Source organism: Festucalex cinctus, chromosome 16 (genome assembly GCF_051991245.1).
Source record: "Festucalex cinctus isolate MCC-2025b chromosome 16, RoL_Fcin_1.0, whole genome shotgun sequence".
Classification (NCBI taxonomy): domain Eukaryota; kingdom Metazoa; phylum Chordata; class Actinopteri; order Syngnathiformes; family Syngnathidae; genus Festucalex; species Festucalex cinctus.
In genome coordinates, this window is record NC_135426.1 from 8,126,971 (window position 1) to 8,147,807 (window position 20,837).

At 41.8% G+C, this 20,837-nt stretch overlaps 1 protein-coding gene and 1 long non-coding RNA gene across 8 annotated transcripts; one reads left to right on the top strand and one right to left on the bottom strand.

The window, feature by feature from the left end:
• On the top strand, nucleotides 1–20,420 carry LOC144003741 (uncharacterized). 3 transcript variants are annotated; one of them, XR_013279055.1, is made up of 5 exons: nucleotides 1–118; nucleotides 13,781–13,946; nucleotides 15,071–17,057; nucleotides 17,382–17,556; nucleotides 17,660–20,420. It is a non-coding gene; the product is annotated as an uncharacterized LOC144003741 (long non-coding RNA). The 3 variants fall into 3 exon arrangements; XR_013279053.1 differs by having other exon boundaries at nucleotides 15,789–17,057; XR_013279054.1 differs by lacking the exon at nucleotides 1–118 and adding an exon at nucleotides 6,145–6,280 and having other exon boundaries at nucleotides 15,789–17,057.
• On the bottom strand, nucleotides 7,132–19,603 carry nrf1 (nuclear respiratory factor 1). Of its 5 annotated transcripts, none has more exons than XM_077500274.1 (11): nucleotides 19,466–19,603; nucleotides 17,680–17,779; nucleotides 17,426–17,570; nucleotides 16,928–17,042; nucleotides 16,719–16,845; nucleotides 16,455–16,595; nucleotides 13,761–13,919; nucleotides 13,318–13,635; nucleotides 13,095–13,252; nucleotides 11,169–11,290; nucleotides 7,132–7,880 (listed from the first exon to the last, which is right to left on the bottom strand). In XM_077500274.1, the coding sequence occupies exons 2-11, from the start codon at nucleotides 17,734–17,736 to the stop codon at nucleotides 7,720–7,722; spliced, it is 1,503 nt and encodes a 500-aa protein (XP_077356400.1). In that variant the 5' UTR covers nucleotides 17,737–17,779; nucleotides 19,466–19,603; the 3' UTR covers nucleotides 7,132–7,719. The 5 variants fall into 5 exon arrangements, with proteins under 5 accessions (XP_077356400.1, XP_077356399.1, XP_077356397.1 ...); XM_077500273.1 differs by having other exon boundaries at nucleotides 17,668–17,779; XM_077500271.1 differs by having other exon boundaries at nucleotides 17,426–17,585; nucleotides 17,668–17,779.
• Nucleotides 20,421–20,837: the final 417 nt, after the last annotated feature.

Sequence of the window (20,837 nt, forward strand, 5' to 3'; positions counted from 1 at the left end):
GAGTGGTTGTTGGTGGTGAAGGGCGGAGTGACGCTCGGTTCTTCCCCTGCACACCGCAGCCTCATAGCTCGCGCTTTCCGGGACGACCGTGAACGCAACACACGGAAGACCAGTGCAGGTAAAAACACTTTTTGTTTTTCAAATGGAATCTTTGAGAGATGGGACAATGATATTTTGACATTATTACTGACATTTTATTTGGATCTTTTTTGGTTTCCGTTACAACAAAGTTCACGAACAACTTGCATTCAAATACTAATATGTTTGTTACCCAATCTGGTTCAATTGTTCTGAGACCAAAGAAGAAAAAATGGAGGGGGGGAAAAAAAAAGAAAAAAAATGGAGGGGAAAAAAAACAACCCATCTTAGCATAAAATCACTCAAAAAAAAAAAATTTAATCTCTGTCAACAATGACTCGTGAGTGAAAGTAGTTGTAAAAGTCTTCTTTGTGTGTCTTCATGATTGTATTTTACTGCCCCCAGTGGCCAAATCGAGCACACCAGAAGAATTCATCATGACGCACAAACTGTTTGATCCTTACTATTCCATTTTGTGTTATGTAAAGCAAAAAAAATATTTTTGTGTGCAATTTTTCTGATTAAAAACACCTGGCAAACTTGTTGGATTTTTCAGAGAAGCTGTAACGGATTAATGGCATAAACATTTATTTCATTTCGGAAAGATGATTTCAGACATGGCCACGGAATGAATGAAACTTGTATCTCAAGGCACCACCGTATATGAATTAGCAAATATCTAGAATTGGAAAAACAAATGAAAGTAGTTTAGACTTTTGTATTTACAGTGTTTTTGAAGTCATATTTTGTCCCATGTTGCCAAATGAACTCCCCTTGATGAGATGTGGTGCCGCTAATAAACACAGGCCAAAGCTGTGGAGGTGTACCTAATGAAGTGTCAAAACTATGCTCTAGTGATGACAACAATATGTATGCAGGTGGTTTCCACGGTGACGCGAGATAGAAGGAGGACAGGGAATTGACTCCTTATTTTAATGAGTATAAACGAGTCGGAGGTGATCTAACAGCGGCGTGGTCCCCTGCTTCTTGCCTCGGTTAGCTCTGTGGCATAATTGGCCAAGGGTGTACGGTGTCATCTTACCCTTCCTGCCCCTCCTCCGCCTCTTCCCTTCCCAAAGAAAAGAGTGGTTTTCCCAGCGCTGTCATGGTGGTCAGCGCCACGAACAGTTCGTCCGTGCATATATCTGGGTCAGGCTGCGTTAATGTAGGTGACAGCGGGATGCAGGGATTAAACCTTCTTTATCGGCCTGTGCATAAATCCCAAAGCTTTTTTTTTTTTTACAGGCTACACGTCCTGTTCGGCTAATATATTATTCGTATTGTTAGCCACCTTCAGGCCGTGTTGCAACACAGGTGGCACATGTGATAATTGTTTTGTGGAGAATAAAAAAAAAAAAAAACTGATTCATTGCATCCAAGTGCATTGTGGGCCATTACTCCAGATGGGCCACGAGGCTCGGGTTACACCGCATTTTTCACCCCACCAAAATCCCCCCCCTTGTCCTCCTCCTTCCTCCATATCGCTCACACACGTTTATCCACACAGGCTGCCGGGGAGACAGTGCGCCGCCTGTGCTACTGGCATTAGTGCAATGAGATTATGGTTACGCACTGTCTGGACTGGCCAGTTGGGAAAGGTGAGGATGCCATTATTAGGCGAGGAAGGGAAGGGCGTTGTGCAGGGGAAAAAAATAAAAAATATTGGGACACCTGTTAATCAATCACTTGGGGGGAATGGATTATTAACCGGAAATGTGATGGTTAGACTATAAGGATCAATAGGAAAGTGCCTTTAATGTTCTCAATATCATGAAAATGCGGCAGAATAATCAAGCTAAGGTCTTATAAGTGGCCAGTTATCTTAAGTTTACTTTGCCTTGCAGTATACGATCTTGTTCCGCACATTACAAACCTGCAAACTAATTTGTTTGTTTTTATATGGTTTTACTGTTCACATTAAAGTTGGGGATGTTCATGAATAGCCTACCAATGTGTCATTGCGGGGGCTTCCAGTAGGGCAGGATGGATTAATCAGACATTAGCTGTTTTAAATTTGGAAAAATTGGCTGAGTTGTTGTTGATTTTAGACATTAAACCGTGACAACAAGACAATGACATTCAAACGTTAACCCAGCACCACCAAAATAAATAAATAACCAGCAAAATATCAGTTTCATTCTTCTCTTTGTTAAAAAATACTAATGGACAAAGTATTGTAAAGCAGTCAAATGGAGCTAAGTGACTAAAAACCAAGTTATTTCATTTATTATATACAGGGTGAGAGCGGCACGGTGACTGACTGGTTAGCACGTCCGCCTCCCAGTACTGAGGGCTTGGGTTCGAGTCCAGGCTCCGGCCTTCCTGGGTGGAGTTTGCATGTTCTCCCCGTGCCCGCGTGGGTCTTCTCCGGGTACTTCGGTCTCCTCCCACATTCCAAAGACATGCATGGCAGGTTCATTGGGTGCTCCGAATTGTCCCTAAGTGTGCTTGTGTGAGTGTGGATTGTTCGTCTCTGTGTGCCCTGCGATTGGCTGGCAACCAGTCCAGGGTGTCCCCCGCCTACTGCCCAGAGCCAGCTGAGATAGGCTCCAGCACCCCCCACGACCATTGTGAGGAATAAGCGGTCAAGAAAATGGATGGATGGAAAAATAGCAAAAAATAACACAAAATAATAAAAAATATTCTACTAACAGTCAAGTTTTATTTCACGTTACACGTGCTCAATATGGCCTCACCTTGCAGCACGAACAACATCAATACGATATGAGAATTCTTCCAAAACATGTTGAAGCACATCGGGATCAATTGAATTGATCGCTGTTGTTATTCGATGTTTTAAGTTTTCCAAGTCAGTTGGTAATGGCCAAACAAAGATTTTACAAACCCCCAGATGAAAAAAAATAAAAAATAATCACAAACTGTGAGGTCAGGAGATCTTTTTTTTTAACGGTCGATGCCAGACGCATGAGTTTGTCAGTGTCACATGACAATTTTCAAAAACTGGGAAATGTGATCTTTCAAACACCCACTCCCTCATTCGGATTCATACATTTTCTTACAAAATATTTGATAATGAATTAAGGTCATTCTTTTTGATTCACCCTGTATTATAAATAGTGCTGTCAAACGATTACAATTTTTAATCTGATTAATCACACTTTAATTTTGATTAATCACGATTAATCAGCTAATTTACTTGCGTAATATAAAATAAATACAAATTACTGTGATATTTTGACAACGCATTTTATGATATGAATGTCATTTACAAACATTGATTAAATGCATGTACACAATTGCATGCATGCGCGTATTGTTCAAAATGTAACAGCATCATATCAACTCGGTACAATTCAGCAATTATCCATCCATCCATCCATTTTCCTAACCGCTTATTCCTCACAAGGGTTGCGGGGGGTGGTGGCGCCTATCTCAGCTGGCTCTGGGCAGTAGGCGGGGGACACCCTGGACTGGTTGCCAGCCAATTGCAGGGCACACAGAGACGAACAACCATCCACACTCACAAGCACACCTAGGGACAATTTGGAGCGCCCAATGAACCTGCCATGCATGTCTTTGGAATGTGGGAGGAGACCGGAGTACCCGGAGAAGACCCACGCGGGCACGGGGAGAACATGCAAACTCCACCCAGGAAGGCCGGAGCCTGGACTCGAACCGGAGTCCTCAGAACTGGGAGGCGGATGTGCTAACCACTCGACCACCGTTCAGCAATTATTAATTAATTAAATGCAAATTACTTTTGTTTTATCTAAAGTCCCGTTGGGGTGTTTTTTTTTTTTTTAAAGCGAAATTTACCACCAAGCACACCACCTGGAGTCACCCCTCATTTTGGAACAACAAGCATAGGAAATGCCGTGCATTGACCTCATCACTGACGTGCGCAGCCTTCAAGGTAACCATCTGCGGTTATGTTCAAGGCTCAAGTGCGGTCAAAAAAAATAGTGCGATTAATCTGCGTTAATACGTGATTAATGCAACATTTTTTTTGTGATTAATTAATCTATTAACGCTTTAACTTTGACAGCCATAATTATAAAGCAATCAAATGGAGCTAAACAACTTTAAAAAAAAACATGTTATTTTATTATATATTTTTTTAATTTAAGTTTGATTCTGCCAAATATTGGTATCAGCATCTGCCTCCATAAAGATCTATATTGGCCTGTTGTGTCGCTGATATGGACGCATTATCAGCCATCTCTCCGGGGGCCCCCTATAATAGCCACCAGCCAGGAATATCTAGTAAAGTTAAACAGGGTTCACTTCCTGTATAGTGTCTCAACATTTTTGTCCAAAACCCCTTAAAAGTCCTTGCTGGTGCACGAAAACAATTTGTATTGCCTCAAAAAGGTTTGATTGATCTAAAATGAAGTAAATTAGGTATGAAAGGAAAAGCTGCATGCAGGAGGTGGTGTCTCCTCTCCTGGGCTTGGCTCGCCACCAGCTTATGTTCCTGCCTGCGTGCAGGGCCCGGGATGCACGTATTAAGAAACGATTAGTGGAGATTAAAGCTCCACTCTGGAGTGCGCCCGCGTGCGCGGCTCCCCGGCTACAAGGACCCGTCGAGTCCCACCAATCAATAGATTTTTCTTCCCCTTTAGATACACTAATCCTACATCCAGCACCTTCACTGCACAGATTGGATGTTTGTTTTTGGAAGAAAATTACATCCAGGCCCGAGTCAAAGCTTCCGTAACCCTTTTATTCACTTTAAATGAACCTGTTCAGCAGTGGCAGCCCACGTATTTGTTTTTTTCTCAGACCAACCAATCAGAGGATGGAAAAATTATGTCAGCTGCCCTGTGAGGGTAAATTTGCAATCTAACTGGCTAAAGAAACCGACCCATTGCTCATAGTTTAAATTTCATGGGATAACGTTGCTGTTTCTGGCTTGGGCAGATTAGATTGACGTGGCGACACATTGAGAGCGAAATCTGACGGGACAAAATAATCGAACGTCCTGGAAGCTGTGAAACGCGACGACAAAGAGAAGTCAACTGGTCCTTGTTGGAATGGTGCAGTCCAAAAGATCTCCTGCACTTTAGCTAAGTGGCGGGAGAAGCCCTAAGAGGCGTGAGGCCTTTTTCCAAGACAGCATGTACACGCCCATGAAGGAGTCCCGTCAATGGTTTTGATTCCACTGAACGCTATATAGGTACGAGTGGGAAAGCAGGATAACGGTTTCATCAGTGCGAGCGCGACCTGGCTGCGGTTTTAATCTGGAGAGGACGTGGGATGTAGGCTGATGCTTGATAGATTAAGGCCCGTGCACCTCTCTCTCTCTCTCTCACTCCCTCCGTCTCTCGCCATGTGTGTGTGCAACAGAAACCCCCACCACCATCCCCAAGCAAATCCCAGGCTTTAAAGCCGAAGAGGTTGGGGCGGCTTATGATGTAATCACGGCCCTGTCTGTCACGGCAGGGAGGCTTCTGGGAGAGGAGAACATGGAGGTTAGAGTACTTTTTTTGATAAGGAGAAGTGCAGTAGGAAGCACTCAAAAGGCCTCAACCTAATACAACTGGCCCTCATGACACATACTGTGATGTTAGGCCTAATTATAACTGTTTCAGTACATATTACAATAACAAAATTAAAGTTAGATTAACAGTAATGATTAGGCCCCATTGCCTGCATCCGTAAATTGGAATTTTTCTATTTCATTACAGTATGTCATCACTGGCTAACATTAACATTCGTTTTCAGCCTTTTTCCTCATTATGTCATTATTTTCATGTAAAATAAGACATATTTACGTAAGCTGCCGCACTATGTTAAAAAAAAAAAACAAGCAAACAAAAAACCCGAGCCATATCACATTTTAACATAATTTTGACATTTTAACATGATACATTTCACCTTTTAACATAAATATTACGTTAAAACATGAAACCATGTAAAAGCGTGAAAATTGTGTAAAAACGTGAAAATGATCACGTAAAAAAACGTCAAAATGATCACGTAAAAAAACGTCAAAATGAACATGTAAAAAACGTGAAAATTATCATGTGAAATCGTGAAACGTAAATTTTACTAATGTGAAAAGTTGAGCTGCGTGAAGGACTCCACGACTTCTGTTGCGACCTTGCGGTCCCGTCATGCAGGCGAAAACACGCAGGGGCAGGTGGTTCCGAATACAATGGCGCTAAACACGGATTTGCTGAGCTTTTTACGAAATCAAGGTGTACTAGAAGATTTCCTTCTATGCATGGAGCAAGAACATGTAAGTGAATTTATTTTTACATTGCCCAAGTTTTTCCACTCTCTTGCATGCTAGCGACTACCTAGCACAAATTAGCTGGAACTCTGGTATAAAAGTGTTGCGTGTTCGCAAGCCTGTGTCATCGCTAGCTACATTAGCATTCATTTTGAGCCGTTTTTACACACAAACATCCTGGAAATGATTTTCAAAATATGAGTACTATATACAGGTACATAAATTTAATAAATGAAAGTTTAGATGTGAAAATATGTTGACATGTCAATTGTGTCGACAAAAATTGGTTTTAGCTAGCCCGTGTCATTGCAAGATAATTAATTTTAATTAATTAATTTTAAGCCGTATTTACGTACAATAAATAAATTGAAATATCCTGCATTGCCTATTTAAGTGATTATTTTCAAAATATGAGTAGGCCTACTATGTACAGGTTTACCTTAATGAAAAGTAAATGCAAACTTTTAGTTAGCCTAAGCAATAATTCTGAGTCACAAAATGTAGGAAACGTATCCCTACATATTTTTAGTTGTCAGTGTATCCAAGAGATTAACTAGTATTATGTGAAATTTTAGTGGTAATTAGAATAAGTTGGAAGGCAAGGGATGTTTATAATTGTTTATTGTCTAGGTAGTCGCTAGCATGCAAGAGAGTGGAAAAACTTGGGCAATGTAAAAATAAATTCACTTACATGTTCTTGCTCCATGCATAGAAGGAAATCTTCTAGTACACCTTGATTTCGTATAAAGCTCAGCAAATCCGTGTTTAGCGCCATTGTATTCGGAACCACCTGCCCCTGCGTGTTTTCGCCTGCATTACAACATATAATGTTCAAGAAATAGAAAATATGAGACAAGTCACTTTTATTCATCTTTATTCATCACAAATCCCTCTGTTGAGTCATTACACAATATGTACAGCATACTACAGGTCTATCCTGACAGAGCCAATTTACATACGGATAGAGTCAACAAAATGTTGAAAAGACGTGAACGAAATAGACAAAATGAGAATACAGAAATATGGATGGCACAGTTGTGGGGATAAAAAAAAAGTTGTTCAAAAACACACAAACACTTGATGGCGTTTCGGCGTGACTTCATACACTAAACTTAAGTCTGCTTAGGGGAAACCATTACACCCTTTCAACATTAAAAAAAAAAAAAAATACCTGATGTACTTCCTGAGTACAGTGATAATCAAAAGTAACGTGTTATTGTCAAGTGGAGTTGACAGAAAGGAGTGCAGGTTTCGGTGAAGCCTTTTTGGTTCATTTTCAGTGTCCCCCCCCCCACCAAGAACAAATAAATACCTAAGCAAAACAAACAAACAAAAAACTTTACAACGTAAACACAAGATGCGTGACGTGAACTCCCTGCCTGCATATGTGGATTTAAGACCAGATTTGGAACTATAGTAGTCTCCAACTGGCTCTTCTGGGTGGATCACTGCTCCAGTGTCACCACCTCCACCGCCTGCCCGTCCAACGTCATCGTGCTGTCTATGCGTGTGGCTACTGGCGCCATGGCCACCTGCACAGGCCTGTTGCCTTGCGCCAGGCTGGTCACCACCGTCTGGTACATGCTGACTGGGATCTGGACCAGACCTGGAAGCAGGGGAATAGTCCAGAATTTATTGGCAACGCTGCCGCTAGTTCTTATGTAGCATGTAAAGTCAAGCCGAAATTCCCTACATTTTCCTGAGTAGAGTCTATGCCTCGTCTCAATAAAGGTTGGCAAACGTTAATCTAGTCGTTCAGATGTCAGAACAATGGTCCGATTGAACATCCACGCCGCTCTCCCCCAACACAGCTGTGAGTGCCTGCAGGGATTACCTCTGCCGTCACGTGGGCCTGCCGCTCCACCCTCCAATCTGTCCGTGTCACCAAGCCAAAAAAAAACAGCGCACACTACCATCCGCAAGCAGTCGTAATTGTTTTCAAGTCAGAAAGGCTAATTGTCGGACCCACTCTGGCTGAGCCCACTCGACGGTGATTGGTGACAGATTGGAAGAAAGCTTGCGAGGGCGTTCGGCTCAGCGTGGCCACTCCACGGCGCAGTCGCTAGGATGTTAAAAATGTGCACGCGAGCTAATCAGTGGGCGGCGCACTTCAAGTGGCACTCTCTACTCCAGTGATTAGCTCCATGAGGGCAATCGCAGGCCTGGCCGGGGCGGCTCTATTAGCAAGCAGTCACTTTAAAACGAACGTGACTTTTTCTAGCGTGCGTCTTTGATCAAGTCGGACGTATTGTCAACTAAGGTCAAGGTGTGTGCAGTGCGCACGCCTCAGAATGAATGCTAAAGTTTATGCGCAAGCGCAGATTGACAGCTGGTCCCCATAATAAGATATGGACTTGTAATGGAGTGGATCAAAGCGCTTTAGGAGGGATGGGGGCGGGGGGGTTGACCTCGAGGGAACCAGTGACAGCTTTATTTGATTGATTGACTTGAGCGTTGAAAGCTCATTTGTTTTATTGATTGACTGGTCATTGAAATATAAAAATGCACGATGTTCCGTAAAGATTATCAGTTGAATTCAGAAAAGTGTTTTCCTGATTATTATTATTATTTATTTATTTAATTTTTGCACGTGCCTACAACTTTGCAGTGTTGGGATTCAGTGATAACACCTTTTTTCATACATGGAGCAATCTAATTATTTTCCCCATATTTGAAACATCGTTATTATTATTGTACATGAAATGGATTGTGTTACAATTGCTTTATTAGTCTAAAGCAGGGGTGTCAAACTCATACTAGGTCAGGGGCCACATGTTGGAAAATATATTACTAAGTGGGCCGGATCGGTAAAATAATGGCATATAACAATTGCCGTCAATTATACGCAGATTTTTGCAATTTTTGGGCCAGCTCAACTGTAATCTATTGTTTAAAAAAAAAAAATAACACGAATGCAAATGAAACGTGGCAACACTTTGCGTGTATGAGTGAATGAATGAATATAATGAAGTTATAAGGACGTTAATCCCTCATATCTATTTGTGTAATTGAATTTGTGTCGTATTTAATTAACTTTTTTGCCAAAGACGTTTCATGATGATTAGTAAAATTCCAATGAATGGAATGCGATCTTTCATTGAGTAGCCACATTGTATATGTAATAAAGGCAAACAATATTCTTTTTGCCTTGAAAGATGAGTTAAAATGCTCAAAAGCGGCTGGCACTGTGGATTTTTTTGTTTTGTTTTTATAACGCCTGGCAGTCAAAGAGTTAACACGTAATTTATGTTGGTCTATGATTTAAAAAAAAATAAAAAAAATAAAATAAAATAAAAAAAATTTTTTTTTAAACAATCCATAACTTTTACGTTGTTTGCAAAATAATGACTTCCACGGCGATTCCATGTTCAAGTTCCATTACTCATCTGAGGACTACTTTTGAAATTACAAATTTATATATTTGATTGTGGCTGGCTGATTAATTGGTCCGACATTATTTATTTATTTATTTATTTAATTTTTGTAACTTTACAAAGTCGTCTCGCGGGCCGGATTAAACCTCTTTGCGGGCCTGATTCGGCCCGCGGGCCATATGTTTGACACCGCTGTCCTTTCATGAAAATATCATTTGCGCACAGTTAGATGCACTACTGTTGTCGCACCTCGTCACATTAAAAGGTGTCTTGACAGCTGGAATCTGTAGTGACTTTTATTTTGTAGGTTGTGTCATCTTTCACAATGAACTTGTTAGCATTTAGCAAGAGTTTATGTCCCCAGTAGGCTGCAATTGATTTGGGCTTTGACAACATTGATGCCGTCAAAATAACACAGACCAACCATATATCAAGTTTTAATTTTATTTTACTTTTAATTTTTATTCTTATTACTTTAGTAATTGGCAGTGGTAGAACATAGTATAATATCTGTCATTATGGAGTGAGATGTTTGTGTCACATAAATATTCACAAAAATCACTGAAACCACCCTATGTCACCTGGACATAATTTGATTTCTTATATAAAAACATAAAAATATAATAATACAATAATAATATAGTAATAAAATAATACTAATATAAATATATGAAATATATATATATTTTTTTTTAAGTAGTAAAAATAGTTACTCTGCCTGGTAATGAGTTACTTTTATTATGAAGTAATTCAATTACTAACTCAGTTACTTTTTTGAGCAAGTAATGAGTAACCATAATTACTTTTATAAAGTAACGTTCCCAACACTGCTTTAGAGTGCCTCGTTGTGGCGATGAGTATGCATGTTACGGAGAGATTGCGCAAGTTGAGTTAAAAAAAAAAAAAAAATCAAAATCATAAAGTCAGACATGACAGCTAGCATGCGGACAGAGTGCCTCATCGTCCCTGCATTAAAAAGCCCTGCGATGACCCAGCGGTATATATTCCAGCCACCAAAGTCTTAAATTTTTATTTTTAAGGTTTCTCAGTTCTCCCAAAAAAAAGATCATAATTGCAACAATTTTACCGTTATGACGATTGTGCATGTGAATTCACATTCCACTGATGGAGGTCGGCACAGTATTAAGAGAAAGACGCGAGTGACGCAACATGTTGCGCGCCATCTGTCACATCAGCACGGAGTAGATTAGCCTCGGAGGAGCCCGCGGAGGCAAGCTTAAAACTCTGTGATGTTAATTGGCTGCCACGTAAAGAGTGGGGCTGAAAACGTAATCAATTTGTGTCAATCACAATCACCAGAATCGATGCTAATTTATGTGTTTTTGCGTTATATGTTAGCTTTAAGCTAAGTTTAAATGTGTCTACAATATGTTGGAGGGAGAAACTTGTGTCTGAAACATATCCACTGTATATGATTGCCCCCAACCCCCCACCCACACACACAACGACTGCCATCTACTGGTGTGAAAGTGCATTGTCCCAACGATGACAAAACATACCTGTTGCGTCCTGTACCCCTGCTAGTGCCCCAACAGCGGCCGCCGTCTCGGCCAGCACGATCTGCCCCCCGCCTTGTAGTGTGGCTTCCGCCAGCGTAGCCACGGCGTGGGCCGCCGCCTCGCTGCACACAAAACACATGATGCACAATGTGTTAAAATGACGCACGCAAAATGCTGAAGGAGTTGAATCAGTCAATGTCGATGGAAAAAGCACACGTAAGGCTTACGTGTGCACAATTGGAGGTACATGCTGTCTGGTGGGGGGTTATTTGGGAAATGTGTATGGGGGGGGGGGGGGGGGGGGGTATGAGTCTAAGAGGCTTTTCCAGTCTGGACTTAGGGAGAATCTGTCACAGCCCTCTGAAGGTGGCAGGTGCGACAGCGTCTAACAAAGCCGTTTCATTAACCAGATCACGGCTGGGTAGAATTAGCACGAGCCAGCTACGGATGTGAACTGATGAAGACGCTTTGACCATTGGAAAGGGAAAAAAAAAGTATGAAAACAAAAAATGTTTAGCAAGCTAGAGCAGGTGCAGGTGTGGTGGTGAGGGTGAGAGGACTCAGGTGGGTGCAGGTAACAAGCCCCAAAGGGACAAACCCACTTGTGGCACCGTCACCTTGACGCTGGGCAACCTGCTGACATGTCAGCATCTTAGCTTAGCGACGCACGATAGCCCCTCAAAAAGTCCTACAAATCGTTAAAGAAGATGAGGACATTCGATGTTTGTGAATGAATTTCCTTTGCATGGAATATAGGTTCCAAATCACCATTCCCAAATTGAAATGAATGGAATTACTATTCATCAAAAAACAAAATGTGTGCAGGGTTTTTCCTGTGTACAAAATTCAGAGGCAACTACCTCCACCTTATTTGCCCTCCAACTCCAGCCTGAGTGACTGATAACAAATGAATGCTTTAACATAATAGTCATATTCTTAATGGAACTATTATTGTTATTGAAAAATTGAATTATTATATGTTTCCTGTAAAAAATGAAAGTGAGTCGGTTGAATTTACAGAATACATGCACGTCATAGTGCACGGTCAGGATTAGGGATGTTCAATAGCACTTTTTTCCTGACCGATAAGCAACTCTTGACTAGGCACCGCTACTGATACCAAATACCGATACCACTAGTAAATAAAATTCCCCACCCATAAATGACAGATGATTTTAAAGAAAGGCATATATAAACCAACATATTATTTTTCTTGTCCCTGATCGTAAAACGGCCACAGGAGGGCGGCCAATAATGGTATCGTCACCCCCGTGAATAACGTTACTAAGATACCTTAAAATAAGACAAGTATTGGCACAGATACCGATAACTGATATCAGTAGTCACCCATTATAGTCGGGATGATTCCACCTCTGCCTCAATTTGAGCCAGGAAAAACCCTGGTGTGTATTTTGTTTTGTAGAAAGAAAAATTAGCATTCTTTTGAATTAATACGTACTTTAGAAAGAAATACATGAATGGCCGGCCGTCTAACTAAATAGAATGTTATGGAATTAAACAGTTTTCGCTATTATTATTATTATTTATTTATTTATTTTAATTCAATGGACATTGTGCTGCTCCTTCTGCATGCCTTGGCCACCTGGCGGCAAGTATAATACAAACGTATATAAATAAAATAAAAAATAAAAAACGAGATTCAAAATATGAAGCCCAACCCAAGACATGCTTGAGACCGCCCCCTCATATGAATAACATTTCATCTTGACAGAGCATGATATATATATATTATTTTTTTTTCTCCTAATTTCCATTTGTATTTATTTTTGTATTTAATTTCTGAATGATATTTTTTATGTCCGCTTTTATTTTCACTTTTATTCATTTATAAATTTTTAATTTTGGCAGTTTTGGTCCTTCATAGCAGTCTAGCCTCCAAAATGGCAACTTGTCTGTTTGCCTGACCTGTTGATCGCCATGGTGACAGTGGTTCCTGGGTGCATCTCGTGACTGGCGGCCACGGCAGCTTCGGCCAGCGACGCCACCGCCTGCGTGGCCTCGGAGGCCTGCGTGGTTTGGATTGTCATCTCGCCGCTCTGGAGCGTGGCCCAGTTTTGCTCCACCTAGGCAGTCACTTTCAATCAGAAGGTGCCGGAATGTCAAAATAAGCGCCCGCCGTCTGGCGTACCTCGCCGTCCGCCACCGTGGAGTAGTTGACCTGCGCCACCGTCACGCCGGGTAGTTCGGAGGCGTCGGCCAGCGTGGCCACGGTGTGCCCCGTCCCCACCTGGATGAGTGACACGGTGCCGTCGGGGTTGTTGATGGTCTGCACCACCGTCTGCGAGGGAACCAGGTGGGCGATGCTCTGCGCGGCGGCCAGGTGGTGCTGCGTCGTGGCGACGGTGGTGGTGATCTGCTGCTCCTCGAACGCGTACAGCAGATCCTCGCGGCCGTGCTGCTTGTAGCAGTTTTTCACGATGGTCCTTAGCGCCTGCGTCCACGACACCTTGAGCGGGTACAACAAACCAAAGCTCGTTGTAATCTCAGCCTTGAAATTTCATTCCGATTTCAATTTTGACTCCTCGTCATCATAACATCATGAAAATTGAAAAAAAAAACACTTCATCTCACCCTCTGTTTTTGGTCCTCAGAGCGCACGTCACTGCGTACGTTGGCCCAGGGGATGTCTTCAGGCCACCACACGGGTTTGCAGCTCTCCTTACCCCAGCCAGGCTTGCCTCGCCCCGTCGAGTACTTCAGCATTTCCGGGATGAAGGCTCGCAGCTGGGCCTGCAGCAGAGGAGAACAACGAGATGGGTGAGGATGACGCGGACGCGCCCTTGAGGAGGAGAAAAAAAAAAGTGAGGAGAGTATTGATCAGATACATGCCGGGTTTTTTCGCAGTCTGCAAATAGAAACGGACGCTCTAAAAGTGGGAACGAGCCACAGACTAATCTATAAATGTGGCACCAGGCTGACACTGGCAAACACTGTTTTACTTTCTGGAAAGTAAACTTTGTCATTTAGATGGTTATTGCATGTCATTACTGTAAAGTATTTAATTTTGTAATAGAGCTCGTTAGATTTTATAGTTGTATGATAATGTCTCATAAAGTAAGTACAAAGCTAGGCCATAATTTATTATTTAAAAATATGCTTATTTTATTTGTAATATTACCTTCTATTTTTTTTAAATGTCTAACCGCTGATTTCAAAAATTTAATGGGCTACGAAGTAGCTTCATTTTTTTTAATTTATTTTTTTTATGCAAAATAGAATATGTGGGTACAGTATCGAATGTTGTAGTATCGGAGTGTTTTAATGAGTCAGACGTAGATCCAGATTTTGTCCTCAGTTGTTGACACTTTAATAAAGACATTTCGCCTTAATTTAAATTCTCAGTGCATAACGCATGAATCTTACAGGCAAGATTTAGATTTAGACGGGAATCGTCATGAAGGACATGGAGTGAATGTCATCCCTTTATTGTCCAGATTGCATTGTTGAGCCTACGAATGCGCTTGTTGGCTCTGCTAAGCCGTCCGTCGTCACGTCATCACTTCCCCAGCCTGGCAAGCTGGGGGTGGGTGCGCTTTAGTGCCAACGTCCTCGGTGTCCTGGTAATATGGGAGCATCCCCGCGCGGGCGGGGGATTATATCGCTGCAGCGTCTGCCTGCCTTGACATCATCGGCTAAATTTGCTCATGTCCGAATTAAATCCCACAAGAACCAAGTCCATAATTTTCTTCTGTTTTTGATGTTGGCAAGTGCCAGATGTCTTAATTATAGTGGCAAGTGAGTTAAGTGGCACGGTGTCTTGCCCCCCCCCCCCCCCCAACCAAACACCCCACCCATGTTACTACTCTATCCTCACCATTCACGAAGCCTTCTAAAATGTCGCCAGGTTGGCTTTGCTAACATGACTGGGGGTGTAATTACAGGCTCACCTGCTAAAACAACCTCCCTTAAGAGAGTAAGGCAACAGGGTACTGCTGCTAATCGCATCCTTCCGCCAGAAGGAGCCCACAGCAGCCCGTGAGGCTCACTCGCCGTCGGTCTCGGAGGGGGCGCTGCACTGGCAACAGGGCTGGAGGATACGTCAGCAGCCCTGGGAGTGGCGCGTAAACAAGACGGGCTCCCCCGGGGGGGGTGTAAATGAATGCAGTCGGTGACTTTTTGACCTCATTCAATCTACCTTGTGCTCATTCAGGGCTTTAACATTCTAGAAATGATGATTTTCGAAAAAGTGCTGATTCAGAGTTGAATTTTAGATGTTGAATTGTAGGTAATGTTGCAAACTGGTGCCCTCTGCAGGCGCAGGCTTGAATGTTCTAGTGAAGAATGCACGACTTGTCAGGTCTGATTCAAGGAAATGAAGTGGTCAGCAGCCCAAAATGTTATGAGCTATATTAAAAAAATTAAAAACCTAATCTGGAGCTGCAAAAAGTGAAAAACCTTATATCAACCTTATAATGAATAAAAGTAAGCATATTTTTTAATCAAATTCTGGCAATTGTACAGGATTTCAGGATGGAGTTGTGTTATGTTGGCAACATTTTGTGACTTTTATATTAATTGGTCCCAACTTAATTGCTGAATTGATTGCTAATTGGTGCTTACCTGACATTTTAATGGCCCTTTCCTTCACCGTCTTTGCAGAGAGTTTGCAAAAACCACCTGCATGGCACCAGGACGAGCTGAGAGAAACGTGTCACGGGCTATGACGTAAATCTTCGTTGACAGGAAAGTTGAGATCTAATATTTATTCCACACATTTTACAGCGTGAAAAAAACTTTAAGAATGCTTGTCATGTTTGTCCTCCTATGTAAACAATATTAAAACAAAAATATATATATTTTTCCCTCCATCTTTTGCCTTTTTCATACATTTTTGGAGATCAGTGTTTTTTTTGTTTTTTTCTTAAAATATATTTTTGGGGGTTAACAAACCCCCCAAATTTTTTTTGCAATGCATTTCAATGGCTGACATAGATTGAATAGCAGGGGTTCACATGTAGTTTTAAGTTGTAATATCCCCAGTCACCACTAGATGGCAGACAATGCTTAGTTACTCTTATACTTCCCTATACAGGAGTAGGCCTAATAAATTTTTGGGCGGATTAGGAATGACATGCAGGATAGTACCTGAATAATATATCTAATAATTTTTCATTTGACATTTCAGAAATGTTTACAAACCCCCCCAAAAATCCACACTCCCTGTTGCATCCCCTTTTTTTCTCCATCTCATCTTTGCTGCACCTGATTTTATGTCCATAAATGATTTCTATTTCTGTGCCCTGACCACGGCAAGTGGAGCTTCACCTGGGTCATCTTGTCCACAGAGACAGGGATGCCGTCGATGGTGAGTGGGGGCAGCTCCGACGCCAGCTCACCTCCGGCGGGGGCGTGTTCGGCCAGGGCATTCTCCAGGTCCTCCAGCATCATGCCCTTGTACTTCCTCACCTGGGCGACACACACACAAAAACTCACGTCGATATCATATTAGGCAGCGCTCGAAAAACAGCTGGAAATGTGAAAATGTGGTCAAACGAACACCAGTGGGGTTGATCCCTTCTGACCACTCACCACATTCTCCAGTGGAGCAGCACCAAAGACTTTGAAGACCGGGTTGGGTTTGTTGGGCGACATGCACAGCACGATGGCCTGCTGGCCCACGCGGGTTGTGTACTCGTCCAGGGTGGCCCTCAGCTTCCTGTCGGCGAACCTTCACTTAACTTCCTGAACGCCTCATGCAAGTCACTTGCATTCTGGTGTGTCGGGTGTTCACGGCTAACCTGAGGAGACGTGTCTGCTGCCTCTTGCGGATCGACGGGTTGGATTCAAAGATGTGGGGCCGCTTCCTTTTCTTACCCGTCGCCACGGCGGCAGCTGCGGCCATGCCGACCGGACCTGGGAGGAAATGATGTAAGTGCAAATACAGTTTGAAGTTTGCTTAAAGTTGCATTACTGTAATGGGCAAAGTCTATGAAATTGAAATTGAAGTGACATGGAACAATGCAATAGCTCCACCTTCTGGTCACTCTCAAACATTACATCAATTTCAGATGATATTCATTGCACTGGACCAGTCATCACTTTCTCATGCTATTGAATTAAAAAATTTTTTTTAAACTATTCAAACGTTGAATTTCACATTACTCAGTGTCAAATCATACCCAAAGTTTAAACCATGAATGATAACAGGCTAATTCCACTTTCTGCCACAATCAACTGTTTATCTGTGAATAGGAACATCTTGAACACTAATGATAAGCAAACCCTGAGCACACAACCTGCGGCGGCCAGATGGGCGGTGACCTCGTCGTTGCCGGCCGAGTTGAGGATGTCCGTGTCGTCGTAGGGATCGTCGTCCGGCGAGGAGGTGGAGTCCTCGTCGGCGCTCATCATGGACGCGTCAGTGAAGGTCGTCACGTGCACCTGTGACACGTCCAACTAGAGATGTTGAATCTGTTTTAACTCCATGGTTGATTTTCTTCTCTGCTCTTTTTTTTTTTTTTTTTTTTAAGTGAAAAACCTGCTGACTGACGGCGCTGGCCTCGATGGTGGTCATGTGTTCTGTCTGGTGAACGGCGTGGTCCTCCATGACTGACGCCTTCGTCTACAGAGATGGATCCGGGGTACAACGCCTGAGGAAGGACAAACAGCTCTTGAAGCATTATGCGCAATGGAAAATTTACTTCTTTTTTTTTTTTTTTTTAAATATAGCGCATAAACTAAATAATTTAACTACGATTACCAGGGGTGAGGCGCGAACCCACGACCTCACGGATGGGAGACTGTTCAAAGTGCAATTGCTTAATGATATGGTAATCCCTGCTAAAGCTATTACTATCTCATTTGAATTCCCAACCAAAAAGTATTGTATTTCACACAACTTTGAGTGTTTTCTTGCAAATCTGTGAGGTTATTTCTCGTGAATTTGTGAGTTCCTTCACCACTTTATATCACAAACCTGCGAGTTTATTTCTCATAAATTTGTTTTTTTCTCTCTCACAAATTTGCCACTTTATAATGCCACATATCTATGAGCTTTTTTCTCTTTTTCTCTATAAAAGTGTATATATATATATATATATATATATATATATATATATATATATATTTTTTTTTTTTTACTTTGAGAAGAGAGAAATAAGTTATTGGACTGTTGCACTCGATATAGCGATATAGACTTTTGGGGAAAATTCTACTCTTATTTATACTCTCTCTAATTTTCTTTTACATGTACTAATGGAGCACATTAAAAGAAAGTGTTGATCTAAACATTTCAAAATAATACATTTTATACAGTAGCTGTAATTTCAGCAGTATTTTATATTCCTCAGACTTGCATGTGACTTTGGGGGAAGGCAAATGTGATGGAGAGAAGTCTGCCAGATGCCTGACACCAGCAGTACTTTTTTTTGACACATTTTGAAAGTGCTTGGACTCATTGAGAACACTTTTATTATGAATGCATTCCTTACAAGGAGTGAAAAACATAAAATGAAAATATAATTGCTCTATTCTTAGTGTACAATGTTACATTTCTCATTTATCTAAATAAGATAACCAAATTATTACAAACACATTGTTTAATCCAGAGCAATAGTAGCGCAATAATCAACACACCATCAAATGAGTAGCTCATCATTACAGTAGCTCCTTGGAGTACTTCTCATGGCATGTACCCATGTTTTGGATTTTGGCAGTGCATAAATTGAGGCAAGCAAGCTAAATTAACCTCCAAAAACAACATATAGCAGGCTAACGTCTGGCTCTTCAAACTCGGTAACTGCACTGAATACAACTAATAGTACGTAACGTCTTTAATGTAAAGACTTGCCGGTTAACTGATCAGTCCTCCTTGATGCTAAGCTAACCTCGCTAGCCATGTCCCACATTTAGCTCGCCGGCTAGCTTGCTAATCACTTGGCGCTGCACACTTTTGCTCATGTAAATAAATACTAACAGCCCTAATCGTAATAGCGTTGTTATTCCACAAGCACGACCGTACGTGCGCTCGGTGGGAACGCAAGGAACGCCATCCTAGCACGAAAGCGAGTTTAGCATCAATCCCGCGCAATAATAATGGATTAAACGGCAGCTACAAGCTAGCAGCGGCCTGCCTGCTGTCTATCAACAGCCTCGTCTTTGAGCTTTTTTCCACTTTCCAACGATAAAACGTTGAAAAAAACTGTTCGCGCAGCTTTCATGGCCACGCCGGCTGTCAACATCTCGACGAGAGCATCGCTCGCCCTCAACGCTGCCGGGTTCGCGATGCGGCTGCGCCAGGGTTGAAATAGATGGAGATTGCGCGGTAGGGTACTAACCTCAGAGCGGCTGCGCTACTTCGGGCCTGCGCCGTACAGCTGGGATGGAGCCGAGCAACAATGGACGACAGCAACAGCCAGTGTGTGTGTGAGCGGCACTGATGACGCGTTCAAGGGCTTCCCCGACCCGCGCTGCACACCGCACAGTAAAGAATAAAAACACTGTAGAAATGTTTGGTTGGGATTCATTACTTCATTATTTATTCAACATATTATAGAATTGGTTTCAATAAATGTGACTCGTTCTGTTTTTAATAGGTCGGGAAAAAAACATCTGTTGAAATGAGTGAGTATGTAGTTTTTTGTTTTTTTTATTATTCATCCATCCATTATCCGAACTGCTTATGATATATTTAAATCTGTGGCTACAAAATGCCAGCGTTAAAATTTATGTATGTATGTATGTATGTATTTATTTATATATTTATTAGGTAAGGCATGAAATTGCTTGGGGCCCTTTATGCAAGAGGGCCAACAGAATTGACACAAACAGCATATCCTTCACATTATCAGTGGAGCAATGACAATTGAACGTCTCAAATTCCCTGAGTAAGGTGTTTTTTGTTTGTTTGTTTGTTTGTTTTTATTTAAAAACAAAAAACATTTTGTCTGGGTGTCTAAACAAGGCATACGTCACCCTAATGGTAGAAAAGGTCGAAACATCCTTCAATTGTTGGGCTCCAAGTGGAGGAGTGGACCCGTCACTTGCCTTTGGTGCCGGTGGGCGTGGGTTCGATCCTCCGCCTGGGAGAGGCCCATGTATGGCTTACAAGAAGTAAGCTTGTGTGAGTGAGTGGATATAATAATAATAATAAAAAAGACATACTTCAATTTTTCAAATTGTCCTTCTGCAATAAAACTCAACTCTTCCATTTATTCACAGGTGCTAGAGGATGGAAGATTGGCAGGATTTGAATGGATTTTTAACTGTAAATGCAATAAAATTGTGTTGAATCTTAATGAACGAAATGTCATTTTTTGAAAAACGGAATCCTTTTTGTCCCCTTTGTTTTTGCAAAGTCCATCCAGATTAAAACTGGATGACACTTTTGTAGTCTGAACAGTCACAAAGCACATGAAATCTGATTTTTGCAAGATGGATTGAAACCACATTCTAAGGTAGTTTCTCTCAAATTGCAATTGGACAGGATGTCTCAGTTTGAAGAGCTCCAAACAGATTTTTTTTTTTTTTGACTGTCCATAAACTCACTTTACAGCAGGGTGACTTGATCAGTCTGTACATTATCACTTATATAAAAGGTCTACATGTAAAAATGTCAGCACTAAAATTCACACCCGTGAAAACTCTTAATGTGTTTTCTGACTACAATGGAAGGAGGTGAGCATTTGAATGTTTCCTGGCTTCTTTTGT

Coding starts and splice junctions, on each gene's coding strand:
- nrf1 (XM_077500271.1), bottom strand. CDS start 17,736: ATGGAGGACCACGCCGTTCACCAGACAGAACACATGACCACCATCGAG. Junction 17,043..17,425: donor CGCCCATCTGGCCGCCGCAG/GTTGTGTGCTCA, acceptor ATTTCCTCCCAG/GTCCGGTCGGCATGGCCGCA. Junction 13,253..13,317: donor CCACGGTGGCGGACGGCGAG/GTACGCCAGACG, acceptor GTGACTGCCTAG/GTGGAGCAAAACTGGGCCAC.